Source organism: Myiozetetes cayanensis, unplaced genomic scaffold (genome assembly GCF_022539395.1).
Source record: "Myiozetetes cayanensis isolate MyiCay16 unplaced genomic scaffold, myiCay2020 scf1, whole genome shotgun sequence".
NCBI classification, from domain to species: domain Eukaryota; kingdom Metazoa; phylum Chordata; class Aves; order Passeriformes; family Tyrannidae; genus Myiozetetes; species Myiozetetes cayanensis.
This window is the reverse complement of record NW_026086604.1, coordinates 1,456,733-1,471,920: the sequence shown is the minus strand read 5'-3', so window position 1 is coordinate 1,471,920 and position 15,188 is coordinate 1,456,733. Positions and strand designations below refer to the sequence as shown.

Below are 15,188 nucleotides of genomic sequence, written 5' to 3'. Positions count from 1 at the left end.
GAAAAGCCATCACCCTGAATTCCACCACCTCAACCCAAAACGTCCATCCATCTCCTTGGTTCCCAAGAAGCAGAATGTGGAGAAGCATCCTGGTCCTTCTCAGGTGCCATGGACCTGTCACAGGAACTGTGTTGGGTGGCGGGTGCCCCATCCAACACCCAAAAGCGTTTCCATTGCCACCGTCCAGCTGCTCATCCCAAGAGCATCAGCAGCAAACCACAAAGAGAAGCTTGCCATCCATCCTGTTGCCAGTCCACTTGTCCATCATTTTGCCGTGTGGACAAAAAGCCAGGCAGCTCAGGAGGTGCACACACAGCACACACAGCTTTTAGAAGAGCGTTTTCCGAGATTTCTTCTTTTCCTTTTTTTTTTTTTTTTTGTTTCCTTATGGCCACATTTTCCATCCTTCATCTTCCTCCCCCATGCAGGAAACCTCCATGGCTCATAAAATGCTCTTGCCATAAAAACAGATGCTTTTTTAATTGTCCATCTCACAGGCATAATTGGTTGAACGAAGAGACACATAAAATAGAGGGAGCTTCCCTTGGTTGGTGAGAGAGGAAAAAAACCCTCCCTCTACCAGCCCCAGAAATGTAGTAATTTAGGTGAATCCACTTAAAAGTCACTTTTCAGTGCTATAATTAGCATGGCCTGGTCCTGTAATGCAGTAACCTTTACCCTGTGGCCCTGCTTTCTCTTTTTATGGCTTGTTAGCAGTGTGGTCACTCAGGCAGAGCTATGGGATGGAAAAGTAGCCCTTTGCTGGGTAAAATGCATCAGCTCACCTACTTAAAGCTAACATTTCTTACTCTATTCCAATCAAATCTTTGCAGGAAAAGAAAGGTTATTCTGGTTTTTTTTCTCATTTGTTCATTGTGGGAAAACTTTTCTCTTGTCAGCTGGGTCAGCTGTAGATTTACCCAGGATTCAAAGACCCTGCTCTCGCAGCTCTGTGTGAAATCACATCCAATAAAGATGATAAGCAACCAGAATCCTGCTAGAAAAGGATAGGAAAAAAATTAAAAATAATAATAATAATAATAAATGTGTGCCTTCTTTTTATTTAAACTTGGTTTGGTATTTGACTGAACCTTTCATGACAGACTCCTTCCCAACTTTGTCATTAGTTCACTGTAAAACCTTAAAAATTTAAAAGGCTTATTTTGTCCATCTGTAAAATGAAGAAATAAAACTAGGACCTGGATTTTTAGCACTTCCACCAAGGCTTTTAAAATGCCTGTTGCTATAGAGCTGTGAAATCTTTTTACATATGAGTCTGAAACATTATCAGCTCTCTGAGAGGTAATTACAAAAGAAAAAAAAAAAAAAGAAATCACTATTTTTCCTCTGTCCTTTACAACCTTTAAACCTAGATTTGTAATTGAAGTGCAAACTGACCTTTACAACCTGTACAGCATCACTAAAACACATTATTCTACAGGGCTTGGGGGAATTTTCCATGCTCAGCAATTCAATAATCTTACTCCCTTTCATTTCTGTTCTTCAGACAATGTGACAAAGCTGGATTTTCCTTCTAACTCTAGTCACAAATCAAGCAGGAGAGACTCGAGGGGCTTTATCAACATTATAATCGAAATCTCCTGTCAACTTGCTGCTGTAACCTGCTTTTTGGCGAATAACTCAGCTGTTTTGCCCACCTTCTCCACCATCTCAGCAGTTAATACCAACACACATTAAATCCCATTTGCAATCTGCTCCCTCAGACAGTTAAATGGCCTGTACGGGGAAATGATCCATCAGCACCAGTTGAACCATCTGAGATGATTTTATCCCGATCCTCGCTGCGTAACAGCACAACTGCAATCGTGTGCAGTGCCATAAACACACCAAAATAAAATGTCAGGCACCAGGCTCTGCTGCTGGGTAATTACACTGAAAGGAGCTGAGTGCCCCAGGGGGGAAAATGCTGCAATCCTGAACATAAGAGAAGCTCTCCAAGTATTGATTTCACAAATCTCTTTCGGCTCTTGGGAGTCCATCCACAGACAATCGCTTTAACACCAATCAGTCCTGCTCTCTGCTGGTACAACCCCAGCTTCTCCTGGTCTAGCTGAGTTTGCACTGCCTTGGGAGCACAGGATCATTTGGGTTGGAAGAGATCCTTCAGCTGAGCAAGTCCAACTGTTAACCCAGCACTGACAAGCCACCCACTAAACCACGTTCCCAAATGCCACATCTGCATGTTTTTTAAAACCCTCCAGGGATGGGGACTCAACTACTGCCCTGGGCAGCCTGTCCCAGTGCTTGACTACCCACAATTTTTCCTAATATCCAGTCAAAACTTTCTCTAGCACAGCTTGAGGTTGTTTCCTCTTGTCCTATTGCTTGCTGCCTGGGAGAAGAGACCCTGACCTGGCTACAACTTCCTTTCAGGGAGTTGTAGAGAGCAACAGGGTCCCCTCTGAGCCTCCTTTTCTCCAGGCTGAGCCCCACCCCAGCTCCCTCAGCTGCTCCTGGTGCTCCAGACTCTTCCCCAGCTCTGTTGTCCTTCCCTGGACACGCTCCAGCCCCTCAATGTCTTTCTTGTAGAGAGAGGTCCAAAACTGAGCACAGGATTTGAGATGTGGAACCTCCATCTGTACCTGCAACTGCAGTTCAAGGTTCTTGTCCTGTTCTCACCTCCTTCCTTCCACCAGGGACAGGTTCACCTCAACAAGTGACCCTAATTTACCTCCCCCCTCCTCCCACAGGCAGCAAAGTTTTTGTTGATCAAACTTAAAACAACCTGTAACCCCTCCTTTCACTTTATATCTTTGCTTAGTCACCTCAGTGAGTCTCCTCTGAAGTCTTGCATACAGCCAAGCTCAGAAGTGCCTCTAGAAGCAACATTTTCACTCAAGGGTGGTACAAGCTTAGACAGCACAGAACAGCTACTTATTTTGCTATTTTTGGCCACAGCCAGGATTTTTCAGTTTGTGCCTCCTGGCAGTCAGCACCAGAAACAAAAGATGCTGCTCCTTCCTGTGCTGCTATTGTTTGTGTTTCGTCTCCCAGCCCAGGTTTTGCCTCCATGAAGCAAGACTTGACTCCAGCCACAATCACCTCGTCTCAAGGTGACAGATTCCTCCATTTCTTACACCAAAATGGGGGATATTAGCATTTTTAACACCACCTAAAAGAGATGTTAGACAAGACTTTGGCACACAGGGTTACTGTTTCCTCCAGTCTTGAGAGAAAGAAGAGGAGAAATACAGCTGGAAAAAAACCCCACTGATTCGAGGCTGCACCTTTTGAATGTTTTAACAAGTTTACTTTGTCTTCACCTTTCATAACATGATTGTTGCCATGGGACCAAAGTGGCAGAGCACTCGTGGTACTCACAACTCAAAACCACTCAAACTTCATGGAACTGTTTACTGTGGCAAAGCACAGGGAGTCACGTGTGCTATCTTAGCCTTCTGGACTTATTTACTGTATCAATATTAATTTAAAGGAGGATGAAAATCCCTCCTCGGTGAGTTTAACCCCTAAGGAGTGTATTGAGGAATGTCATTATCTTAAATCTAGAAATAAAATTCCCATTTCGTGACACTGCAGTCTAGGAAAGAGGCATGACATTACTTGTTCATTATTCTGCAAGACTGGATGCATGAAGATCACAGGATGAGAACAGGGAAAGTCTCCATGTACAAATTGCATCTGTGTTTTCTGAACAAAGAGGGAATATAAGCAGACAGCAATAGAAAATGTCCTGGTAAACACATATAGCCCCCTTGAGGTTTAAATTACTTCAAAATAAAACACATGTTTGTCAAACACTTGACCTTCAGCTTTGTTATTCAAGAGGAAGTTGTGTACTCACGGCTGACCATCATCATTTTCTGTAATAAATCTGTTAATTCTCATGCTTTATTCTCTATTCTCTATTTTCTTTATTTTCAATTTTCACCTGGCATCATTCACTTCTATTCCTCTAAGCCATTTTCCCAAGGAGCATCCTCATCTTCCTTATCCAGTTTCACATCAAATGAGGCAGGAAAAGGGGTTTAAACACAGTCCCCTACAAGATTTCCTTCTGATCTCCCATTCCTGCTCTCTGGAAGTCTTGAAGTGTTACTTTCCAAAAACACAACTCAACTAAAACTCCCAATGTCCACACAAACAGCCTAAAGATTTGCTTAACCCCTGCTGTGCCCCCTGCAATGGAAGGGTGTCTGCTCAGAGGGTTTATTCCTCATGGAGAATGGTGTGAAAGGAATCATCCCTTAGAGCACTGCAGGAAAAAATGCAGAGTGATTTGTCCAGCAAGCAAGTGCTTGGTGGATCCTCCTACTCTTCCCTGAGATTGGACTCAACTTGTTTTCATTCTTTCCCCCCCACCTCAAGCCCAGCAAACCTTGCAGAGGACACTCATTCCTTCCACTCTCCTCCCCCTTCAAGAATTTTATTTTTTCTTTGGTCTAAAAATTTTACAAAACTTGTACTTAACAACCCAGAGGGAAGTCACTCCAATCAGGATCACAAGTCATTAGATAAACTTCCTGCCTCTGGATATTTCTCCCCAAATAAACAATTATTTGCCCTCTGCAGGCTATGCTAACAGAATGGGAACTTGGCCTGCGCCATCTCTAATTCTGCAGGAAGAAAGAGGAAAAATATTTGAAGTTGGTTTGTTTCTCAACGTGAGGGAGGATGAACTTTTCTCTGTTGACTTGAAATGCCAATTTTTAACCTAATCAAATACCATATTTCATTTCTAATGCAGGAAAATGGCAAAAGAAATTAACTCTAAACTAAAAAGCTACTATTTTGGTAACATTAAGAAGGGAAAATTGCATATTTTTCAATGATTCATCTCAGAAAGGCTTGTGAAAAATCAGAAAAACTATCATGGTGGCCTAAGAGATGAAAAGAGAAGGAACATTTTATTCTACTTATTTATTCCTCCTTCTGTCACCCATAAAACAAACAAAAAATAGAACAACATCAGTGTGAAATCAGCATTTCCTGGATAAAGATCTAAGAATGAATTTATGAAAAGACAAAACATGGCTGCATTTTTACGCGCAGGAATATTCAGCTACACTTCTGAGAGTGGAAAATTTTCATGCTACAAACAGAGCTCTCTCTGGAGGATGAAGTTGGCTTCCAAAACAGGAGCTGGAGAAGCTGAGAAGGTGAAGGGGTTAATGTGGATGCCTCAAACATTCAGAGCGGGATGGCTGTGGAGCTGAGCAAGGATTGTTGGTTAAAATTCACTGTGAGAAAGAGCAGTGAATTCTTTCTTTTCTTTCCTTCTTTCTTTCTTTCTTTCTTTCTTTTTTTCTTTCTCTTTCTTCCTTCCTTCCTTCCTTTCTTTCTTTGTCTCTTTTTCTTTCTTTCTCTCTCTTTCTTTCTTTCTCTTTCTTTCTTTCTTTGTTTCTTTCTTTTCCTTCCTTCCTTCCTTCCTTCCTTCCTTCCTCCCTGCCTCTCTCCCTCTCTTTAATCCATCTCTTCCTTATCCTTTACCCAAATCCCACTGCCTTGTGCTCACACCAGGAGATCAGGGACTAACACACCAATTTCCATGCCAAGTGTGTGATTTCCTAATAAAAATTTCCAAGCTTTTGTGGATCCCCTGACTTCTGTAGTTCCTTTGGACCACGAGCATCTACAAATCCCGGGTGCTCCCTCTCCCATGAACGTGGGAGGCCACAGGAGCATCCAGGTTTCACCTGGGGCACCAAAGGGGGGCATGGGGTGAGGAGAAGAGGAGAGAGCTGGTCTTCCCTTGTCCCCATCCTGCATCTCCTGGAGCATCCATCATTTGCCACAAGCAAGTAATCATTGCTCCATCACCACAGGGTTTAAAATTCACGGCCCACGTCGTAAGGCTACTTTGACGTGGGAAGCCATTGTTGCTTTGGCCACCTCAGACCTCTGGCAAGGACAATCTGGGAGGAAAACACTGGAAAGGAAAACTTCTCTGACAGATTGATTTGTAGTGACCATTAGAAGCTGTTCAGGCATGTGAGGGGATACTCCAAGGACCTCTCTAAGCAGGGAGGGCGGTCAAAAGCAGATGAATTTATCATCATTGGAGAGTTCTGCAGTTCATCCCCAGCTTTTGCTCATTTATCACAGGGTTGTCACATATCTGGAGCTCTGGGATTCTTAAGGGGGAGATCTGTCACATAAATACAGTTATTAATGCAGCGAGTGTACTATACAGTTAAATGCAAATGTTGCAATCTGGCAACCCATTTTTCCTGCCAAACCTAGAAGGTTTTTCCTGTCAGGAACTGATGGGAGCAGTGATAAATGGAGGATAGATAAAGTTAATCCGACTGCTTTGAGTTGAACAGGGAAGGTATTACTTTGAAGGGTTTAACATATTAGAGGAATCAAAACGACGTTTCAAAATATTTATGGAAATCATTTCCTTTTTTTTTTTTTTTTTGTAAGCTTATACAAGCAGTACAACAAAACCATATAAAATATTATTAAATCCTACCCTTAATTAAACATGCTGACACTTAAAAGCTTCTGTCTGATTTACTTGAACAAATCTTCTTTCAGTAAATTATGACTTTAAAATATCTTTCGGCTCTAAATGAATCTGCATTCCAGAGGAATTAAAACCTTTTTAACAGAAGCTTTAAAAAAAAAAAATCTTTAAGCTACACCTCCAACTTATCAAACATAATGGTAAAATAGGGAATGAAAAAGGAAACTATACACAAAAATGATAAAATTAACTGAGAAAAAAAGCCTTTATTGTTTCATGTCTATTCAGAAAAGCTGAGGGCCATGGATTCATCCACCTCTGCAGCAGGTTGGTGAGGCTCCAAGGCATAAGGATAACCATTCAACCTCCCTGGAGCACACAGAGGAGCTGGGAATGAGCAAAGATCACTTTGGTCCAGCTAAGGCACAAATGATCCCACAGCTCTCCCCGAAAAGCCAAGGGTTACTGCATTTCTTAGTGTAACAGGAGTTAGGTGGGAAGGAACTGAGTTGTCTTAATCACTCACCCTGAAGGGAAATGACCTCATTAGATTCAGAGAAGCTGTGGCTGCCCCATCCTTGGAAGTGTCCAAGGCCAGGTTGGAGGGGTCTTGGAGCAACCTGGGATAGTGGAAGGTGTCCCTGCCCATGGCAGGATAGGATTGGAACTACACAGCAGTCCTCTCTAAGGTCCCTCCCAACCCAAACCATTCCATGATTCTGTGGCCTTCTCAGGATGAGCTGAATCCTGACAGAGACATCACGGGTTGGGATGACAGAGGCACCTCCTTTTGGTGTCTTATCCACATGAAGGTGTGAACAACCTGTGCCACACAAACCTCACAGCTCAGTCCAGTCCATCTCAAAATTACTGATTATACCCCAAATGTCAGGATTTCAGAAGTGCTTCTACAAACCCAGCAAAGCTCCTCAGACTGAGCCTGAGAGCACTGAAGAGCTCGTTGCCACAGTTTAATTTATTCTTGCTGGTCATAGTGGCTTCAAGCTCGTCCAGGGTTGCTTCTCTTCCTAAAAGCATCCCAAACTAACAATGCTTCACCATAAGTGATCCAGTGATTTTAGGATAATGTCGTGGCAAAATAAACTTAAGAAGTGCTTTTACTCATCACTCCAAAAAAATTTCAGGTGGGGTGGCAAATTTCCCGGGAAGGGTGAGGAAGATGGAATTCCCTTCAATTCCAGCAATCCATATGTGCATTTTAATAGACCTTGCATGCCCAGGGAAAATTGGTGCCTTGTGAGGTTAATTTTTGTCTAAAACATGGGTAAGAGCAGCAATACAAAAGCTGAACTTTCAGTCTCTTCCAGAACAGTTGAACTTGTCTCACCCTGAAGCAGCTCAGGTCTCAAACTGAGCTTTCCTATGTGGAAAATACTCTGAAACTCCTTTGTGGCCATAGGAATTCTTTTCCATGCACCATCTTAAGCAGGACTGTGCATCAATCCAATGAGAAAAGCAGCTTTATTTTCTCACATTGTACAGATGTAGAGCTGAGGCCTCTCTCAGGTGCAGGCAAAAAATCCCACGTATTTCAATAATGTTCACTTTTTTAAAGAAATTAATGCCAATGGGAGAAGGGAGGTGAAAGCTAAAAGGCTTTTTTCTCAAATCAGGAGGAATCAACACATTTTTTAGCAGATCTCATCAGTGCTAAAAGCCCCAAAAATATCCTTCTTATAACTCCTCCTTAAACAGGGAAATGCTTCTGCCAGAGACTTGTAAAGCATCCAAAGGTGCCACAGAGTGAAGACTCTTGGGCTACATCCCAGATCCACCTGAAAATGGATAATAAGCTATGATGGAGTCACTGCTCTGCTGCTCTTGACCTTGCAGCAAGACGAGGTCAAATGCCCAGTAAGGAATCAAACTCCTCACTGAGGTGAGGGATGCTGGAAGCCTGGCTTGGAGAGCATGGATTGCTGCCATGGCCAGCCAGCCCCCATGGAAAGGACATCAAAGTCCTTTCATGCCACTTAAAGCTCAGTCTCATGGCTTCCAGGTAGCCAACAAGTGCTACTTGCAGCCTGCACGGCCACTTCTCTTGAGATGACAATAAGACAGGGTCAGGTTGTGAAAAAAATAAAAGCTTTGTTTGTTTTTTTGTGGTGGTTTTTTGGTTTTTCCCTCTTCTATCATACTTCTCAGAGAGCATTACCCAGGTTACAGGGATGCTTTCCTTTCCATCCATCTTGTGGAGGATGTTGGGAGATTAACCAGGTATATCTCTTTTCACAAGAAAAGAGACTGGTTTTCACTGTCAGTGCTCGACCTGGGCATTCAAGTTGATTTGCCTAAATTAAAAGCCAGTTACCTTCAGTGCCTAATGATGGAGAACCTCCCCTCATCCCAGAAAACAAACCAGTTGATTTTTTAGACCAAGATCATCCACAGTTGGGTCTCGTGTCCACCCTGCTCACCTCAGCAGCCAAGTCTGCCTCTCTGACTGGAGCTGGCATTCCACTGGGGATGAACTCCCCCAAATTCACTCGCCACAGATACAACCCTTATTCTGAATGACTCAGCTCTCAAAAGGAGAGAAACCATTTCAGAGAAGGGAATAGCCCAGTTTGACAGTCAGAAATCTGCCTTCATCTGATGCCTCCGTGAGCCCTGTGCATAAGAGGCAGAAAGTCTGGGTGAATTTGAAAAGGAATCAGGTAACTTTGGTTTTATTGTGTTTTAGCAGGATCCTGCAGCCAGGCAAGCAAGAATACAAACCATAGTAGCTGAATGCCCTGTGTGGCAGGATCACCATTAATCCCTATTCCCAAATACTCTGCCTCCCCTCATCTGCAAAACAGCCTTATTTGAGGCAGAGTAAGAGTCACTTAATAAGAAAGTAGAAAAGTGCAGCAATTTTACTATTCAGATACCCACAAACATCATCGTTTCCCTAATAGCCAAGGCTATAAACCTACCAAATGTTCACTCCCTGCTCCCATCTCCCAAGTTAGAGGGTGTTCAAGGAGAAACATGCATCAACCTCTGAAGGAAAGGGGTCAAGTGGCAAAGGAGGAAGATTAAGCCATGATTTGCAGCTGGGGAAGCAGAAAACGCTGCCCCAGAGGTCTCACCTGAAGAGCTGACCCCCCTGAAAAGAGATATATCAGCACTGCCAGCTCTGTGATTCATGGGGTGCTGCTTTCTGCTGGTGCAGCTCTCAGGAGAAACAGAGATTCCTCTAGAGCACTCAAGGCTGTTTGCCTGGGAAAGGGGGCAAGGGAAGGACATCTCAGTTCTAGGAGAGGATTGAGGGGAAAAGAGCTGCTGGTCCTCCTCTGCAGAGCACCCTGGAACTGTTTGTTCTGGAGACACAACAAACCAAATGGGAGGAACCAGGAGAGACCTGCTGGAGAATGGGGAGAAGGGATGAACCAGGAGACAGCTGGAGGAATTCTGGGGCTGATAAGAGGGGTAGGCAAGCATGGTTAAAATAAAAATAAGCTGCACTCAACTACTTGGACAATTAATGATAATTCTGAGATCAAAAATAATTAGTGCAATTAGTGCCTTATTAGTGCCTATTTATGTAACTGCTCAGGAAAGAAGGAAATTATCTAGCCATGGTTTTGGAGTGCTCTGAAGAGTCAAGGAATTGATTCTTAAATTAAAAAAAAAAGAGTAATTTAGGAGAGCAAACGTAATAGCTGTGTGATACAAGGCTTTCCTGGGCTAAGGATCTCCAGTGATTAAGGTGGTTTGTGCTGCAAATAATTTTGTCCATGTAAACATCTTTCCTGATTACATCGATCTCCACAGACTGACTCTGTACTCCTACATCCTCTCCAACCTCCTAAATTTACTTTCAAATCTTCTATTATTACTATTACTATTTTTAATCCTCTGGTTTGCAAAACTAGACTAGATGTGAATCAGGGCAGATCTGATGCCCTGAGGAAACCAATGGAGAGAGAAGACTGAAAACCAGTCTGAGAGTTTATATTGCACAGAGAAGGTCAGACAGGTCCATCAGACAAACTACAGCTGTATAAAGGCAATATAAAGAAATAAACCCCAAATTCCCCTTTCTTCACAGCCAAATCTCAGCAGGAACTTCTGTTACACACAGGAAATCGGAGCCACATCCTAAACACTTGATTTTTGCCTGCAAGCTGCATTAAGGGAGGCACCTTTAATAAATTGGGCTACGTTTGGAAGAGCCATTTTCATTCCCTAATTAGCACACGTGCAGTGAAAGCCAACTGTGTGTGTTTGTGTGTACACAGCTCTGGGAGAGGGGGTTAATGAACTGGAGCTGCTGCAACTGCAGCTGAAGTGTCCTTTTGTCAGTGTTGGGATGCTGTGATGCAGCTTTCAACCCCACAACACACTTCTCCCCCTGTGAAATATCCTCTTCCTTCTTCTTCTCTTTCATGGAGTCATAGAATGATTTTGGCTGGAAGGGACCTTAAAGATCACCCAGTTCCAACCCCCTGCCATGGGCAGGGACACCTTCCACTAGACCAGGCTGCTCCAAGCCCCATCCAACCTGGCCTTGAGCACTTCCAGGGATGGGGCAGCCACAGCTTCTCTGGGCAACCTGTGCCAGGGCCTCACCACCATCCCACTGGAAGAATTTCTTCCCAATATCCAATCTAAACCTGCTGTCTTTCAGTTCAAAGTCGTTCCCCTTTGTGCCATCATTACATGCCCTTGTCAAAAGTCCCTTTTTCTCTCTTTTCTCTTGTGTTCACGGACTTTGGCAAAGTGGAAGAGGGGTAAAAGGAAAGGAAAAGCTGCACAAACACTTGCTGTGGTTTAACTCCACTAAACTCCACAGAGCCAGTCACTCACTCCCCACTCACTGGTGGGGTGGGGTGAGGAGCAGGAAAGGCCTTGACTCTGTGTAATCACTGCTCTGCAACAACCAGAACATCCCTGGGTTATCCACACTGCTTTTATCCCCAATCCAAAACAGCCTCCTACTCACCACTATGAGGAAAATCAACTGCATCCCAGCCAAAACCACCACAGCATCCTACTCTGGCTTCACTTTAAAAACAAATCAAAAATCCCAAACAACGACAACAAAAAACCAGCAACCAAAAAAAATAACAACACAGGTAGACCTTTCACTGTGAGTCATCTTTTTCTTTATCTACCACCATTCTCTGCCACCTGAAACCAGCACAAGCAAAGCTTTATAGGATCAATACACATCTTACCACCATTAATCACCAACAGAAATAAAAAATAAAAAAGAAGTGAGCCTGACAAAAAATGCCCAGATATAATAAAAGGGCTGAAGAAAAGGTGAGGATAGATGAGGGAAAAAATGAAAAGGCTGGGACAAAGAAAGATCTTCAGCAATTTAAAATAAACTCACAGTCCATCCTGCAGCTCTTGAGTATCGTTTGAGGTCCCCAGAGATCGAAGACTTCTTTCCAGAGAAGTCACTGTCAACAGCAGAGAAAGAAAAGATAAAGCAGCAAGACACTTTTCCAGAGGAAAAAAAATACTGGATTTTAGTTCAGTTGTTTGTCTGTTAATTATATTTTGGTTTTTTTGGAAAAATACAGTGAAGTATTTGAACATGAGACAACGGGGACAACATCCAGCAACAGCCATTACCCCAGAATGGATAAACTGAGTTCCTTGGATGCACAAATGGTGAATCCATGGATCTGTGCCACAACATGATGGAATATGACCCCTTGTAACAGCAAGAAAACCTCCATCCCAAGGACCTTGCACAGATCTCTGACTCTTCCAGCCTTGGGATGGCACAGAGCTGTGCATGGAGCACCTCCAGCTGGAAAAGTGCCCCCAGTGAAGAGGCAAGAAATTGCATAATAACTGTTTATTGCTCTGAATAAAAATTAAGAGGCAGAACACTGATGTTCACTCTTCCTCCTTCTCTTTCAAGGCCTTAACACTCCAAATCTTTTCTATTTTCTATTTCTATTCTAAAATGGAGCCCTTCTCTGTGATCATCTCCTGTGTTGGAGCTGGGAAATACTTGGGCTTTTCCATCAGGAGAGAAGGATACTCTACCTTAAGGACATCTGGAAGGTGGAAATATGGTTTGCTTTGCTTTTAATGACTTCAGATTTAAGAAATGTATATATGTGTGTTTTTGTGAATATATAAAAGTAACAGAAAACCAGGAGCACAGTTGTCTTTTTACACCCTTGAATTTCGCTGTCTCAAATTCACTTCCAAATTAAAAACAGGTCACTACTTTTGGACTTAGCACAGCAAGTCTGAAAAGCATTTGAAGATTTTTCCGCAATGGAACACGTTAAATAAATTACATTCTTGATATTTACATGTGGGATTTTTCTCAGGACGCTCCCAGTTGTAAAAACTCATCACCCGTTATCAGTCACGCTTCAATATTTAAGGAAAGAAAGAGGAGCAGATTAGAAACATGGCTCAATTATTTCTGCAGAAATTTAGGAAATCCTCTGTTTTAATGACTCTGCAGACTTGGACTTGGCCTGTAACTTTGAAAAAGCCACTTAATTATATTTCCACTGACAGACAAAATCCTCTCCTCTCTTTTGGGCTCCACTGGCTTGACACCAAAAGTCACTAAATAGCACAAAAAGTAACTTATGTGCCTGGACAACATGAATATTCAAACAAACCTTGAACACAACCACGTATTTCTACCCCAAATGCTGGATCTCTCTAACAGATTTTAGTGCAGAGCTTGGAGATTCAGTAAGATAAAGCCTCAAGGAATTGTCTATTACTGAGCTAATAATTATTCTTCTTTGCAGGGAGCACAATGTTTTAAAGAATAAATTGGAATTTTTCACTAATAACCATTTGCTTCTGTAGAAGAACAGATCTGATCCTGCAGGGATCTCGTGGATATTATAATTCCTCCTCTTCCCTGCTCTGCAATCCTAAAAAACCAATCTCCCATGCAATCTGTATGCCGTCCATTTCAAATACAAAGTTTTGCCTCAACTGAAAATACTTCTGGGCCCATCAACCCTTGGGAACAAAGCAGAGTGTGGTCCTTGGAGAATGGTAAAGTCAAGGTAAAGAAAGGACTTAATGCGGACATTGAATTTGTAAGAACTTGTTAATGTCATGTGTGCAACTCCAGAAGGAAAAACAGCAGCTGGAGCATCCATGAACCTCCCCAGCCTGGCCTGCAAAAATCAGGACAAAACAAAGTGAGTTTTGCTACTGCCTGCTTTGGAGAAGATTTTCTACTGTAAAACACCATTCAAAAATTCACACACACATCATTTTACACTGAGGCAAATCCATGAGCTATCAGATTTGTTGAGGATTTTGGAAAACTTATATAAAAGGAAAAGAATCTGAGACATGAATGCAAGAGATGAAGAAAGCACTTGTCAGTCAGGTGAGAAAGTGACTCAGGTTTAAGTCCCTATCCAATAATTTTACCCAATATTCCAGTTTGAACATAGTATTTATACACTTACATAAAGGTCAGTCATCCCAAAAGGACAAGATGGGCTCTTTGGAGCAGTCAAAGGTCACCATTTGGTGCAGCTCTTACCTGGAACATAGTGGGACTAAGACCCATGGCCTGGGCTGCATCAAAACAGTGGATCAAGGGAGGTGATTCCCCCTCCTCCACTCTCCTGCCATGAGACCCCCTCCTGGAACACTGTGACCACCTCTGGGACCTGTTGGAGCAAGTCCAGAGGTGGCAACAAAGATGCTCAGAGGGCTGGAGCCCTTGTCCTATGGACACAGGCTGAGGGAGCTGGGGTTGCTCAGCCTGGAGAAAAGAAGGCTCCAGGGAGAGCTTTGGAGCCCCTTCCAGTGTCTAAAGGGGCTCCAAGAGAGATGGAGAGAGTCTTTCTAGTGGGGTCTGCAGTGATAGGACAAGGGATAATGGCTTAAAGGGACTTTAAGGCAGGTTTAAATTATGTTTCAGGAAGAAATTCCTGACTGTGAGGGTGGTGAGGCATTGGAACAAGTTGCCCAGAAAAGTTGTGGATGCCCCATTCCTGGAAGTGTCCAAGGCCGTGTTGGACAGGGCGTTGAGCATCCTGGTCTAGTGAAAGGTGTCCTTGTCCATGGCAGGGAATTTGAACAAGATGATCTTTAAGGTCCTTTCCCACCCAAGCCATTCTATGATTCTGTGATTAACTCTGAGTTATTTTGGGCTAAATCCAACCTGCTTTGATCACTTCATCAAAATCTGTGCAGTTCCTGTGTTGGGTGTGGAAAATCCCTCTCAATTTACCAGTCCCAACCATGTGAGCAGAAGCTCTACCAGAGAAGCAAAACATCAAGCTGTGCTGGGGACATGCTGTGAAGCCACTGTTAAAATAAGTATCTTATTTTAAAAGCCTTGTACTCTTCCTTTTTAACAGGCACACGCTGGTCCTGTAGGACAAGGCACATCCACAAGGAATCACTGCTGTTGGAGCTGCACTGATTTACAGAACCTGAGAGTTTCAATCTTTAAATCAATGGGGGATAAGAAACCAATGTGAGATGGCAAGGGGGACTCCATCACACCTGAGCTCAGCCCTTAAGGTCGAGGTAATGGGACTGTGCATGGCACCAGCCTGTTATGAGCAGTCATTAATGAGCAAGTAGCAGGAATTAGAGAGGGAAGAGACTCATTAGAGTACTCAGGTTCTCCATCTGGCCAGAACAGGTCTGATTCCTTCACTATATCCACCACTGATCAGACAGGATGCACCAAAGCAACCCCATTTAGGAGTTATTTATTTTACTTATTTACAAGACAATTAGTGAGAGGCAGCTAAAAGCTGTA

The 15,188-nt window shown here is 43.1% G+C and overlaps 1 protein-coding gene across 4 annotated transcripts in view; it reads right to left on the bottom strand.

The window, feature by feature from the left end:
- Positions 1-15,188, bottom strand: part of TSNARE1 (t-SNARE domain containing 1) — a 458,997-nt gene that overhangs the window by 291,116 nt on the left and 152,693 nt on the right. For all 4 annotated transcript variants that reach the window (XM_050313442.1, XM_050313469.1, XM_050313451.1 and 1 more), the window contains one exon: positions 11,796-11,865. In XM_050313442.1, the coding sequence (XP_050169399.1) occupies positions 11,796-11,865 (70 nt within the window). The remainder of the gene's footprint in view (positions 1-11,795; positions 11,866-15,188) is intronic.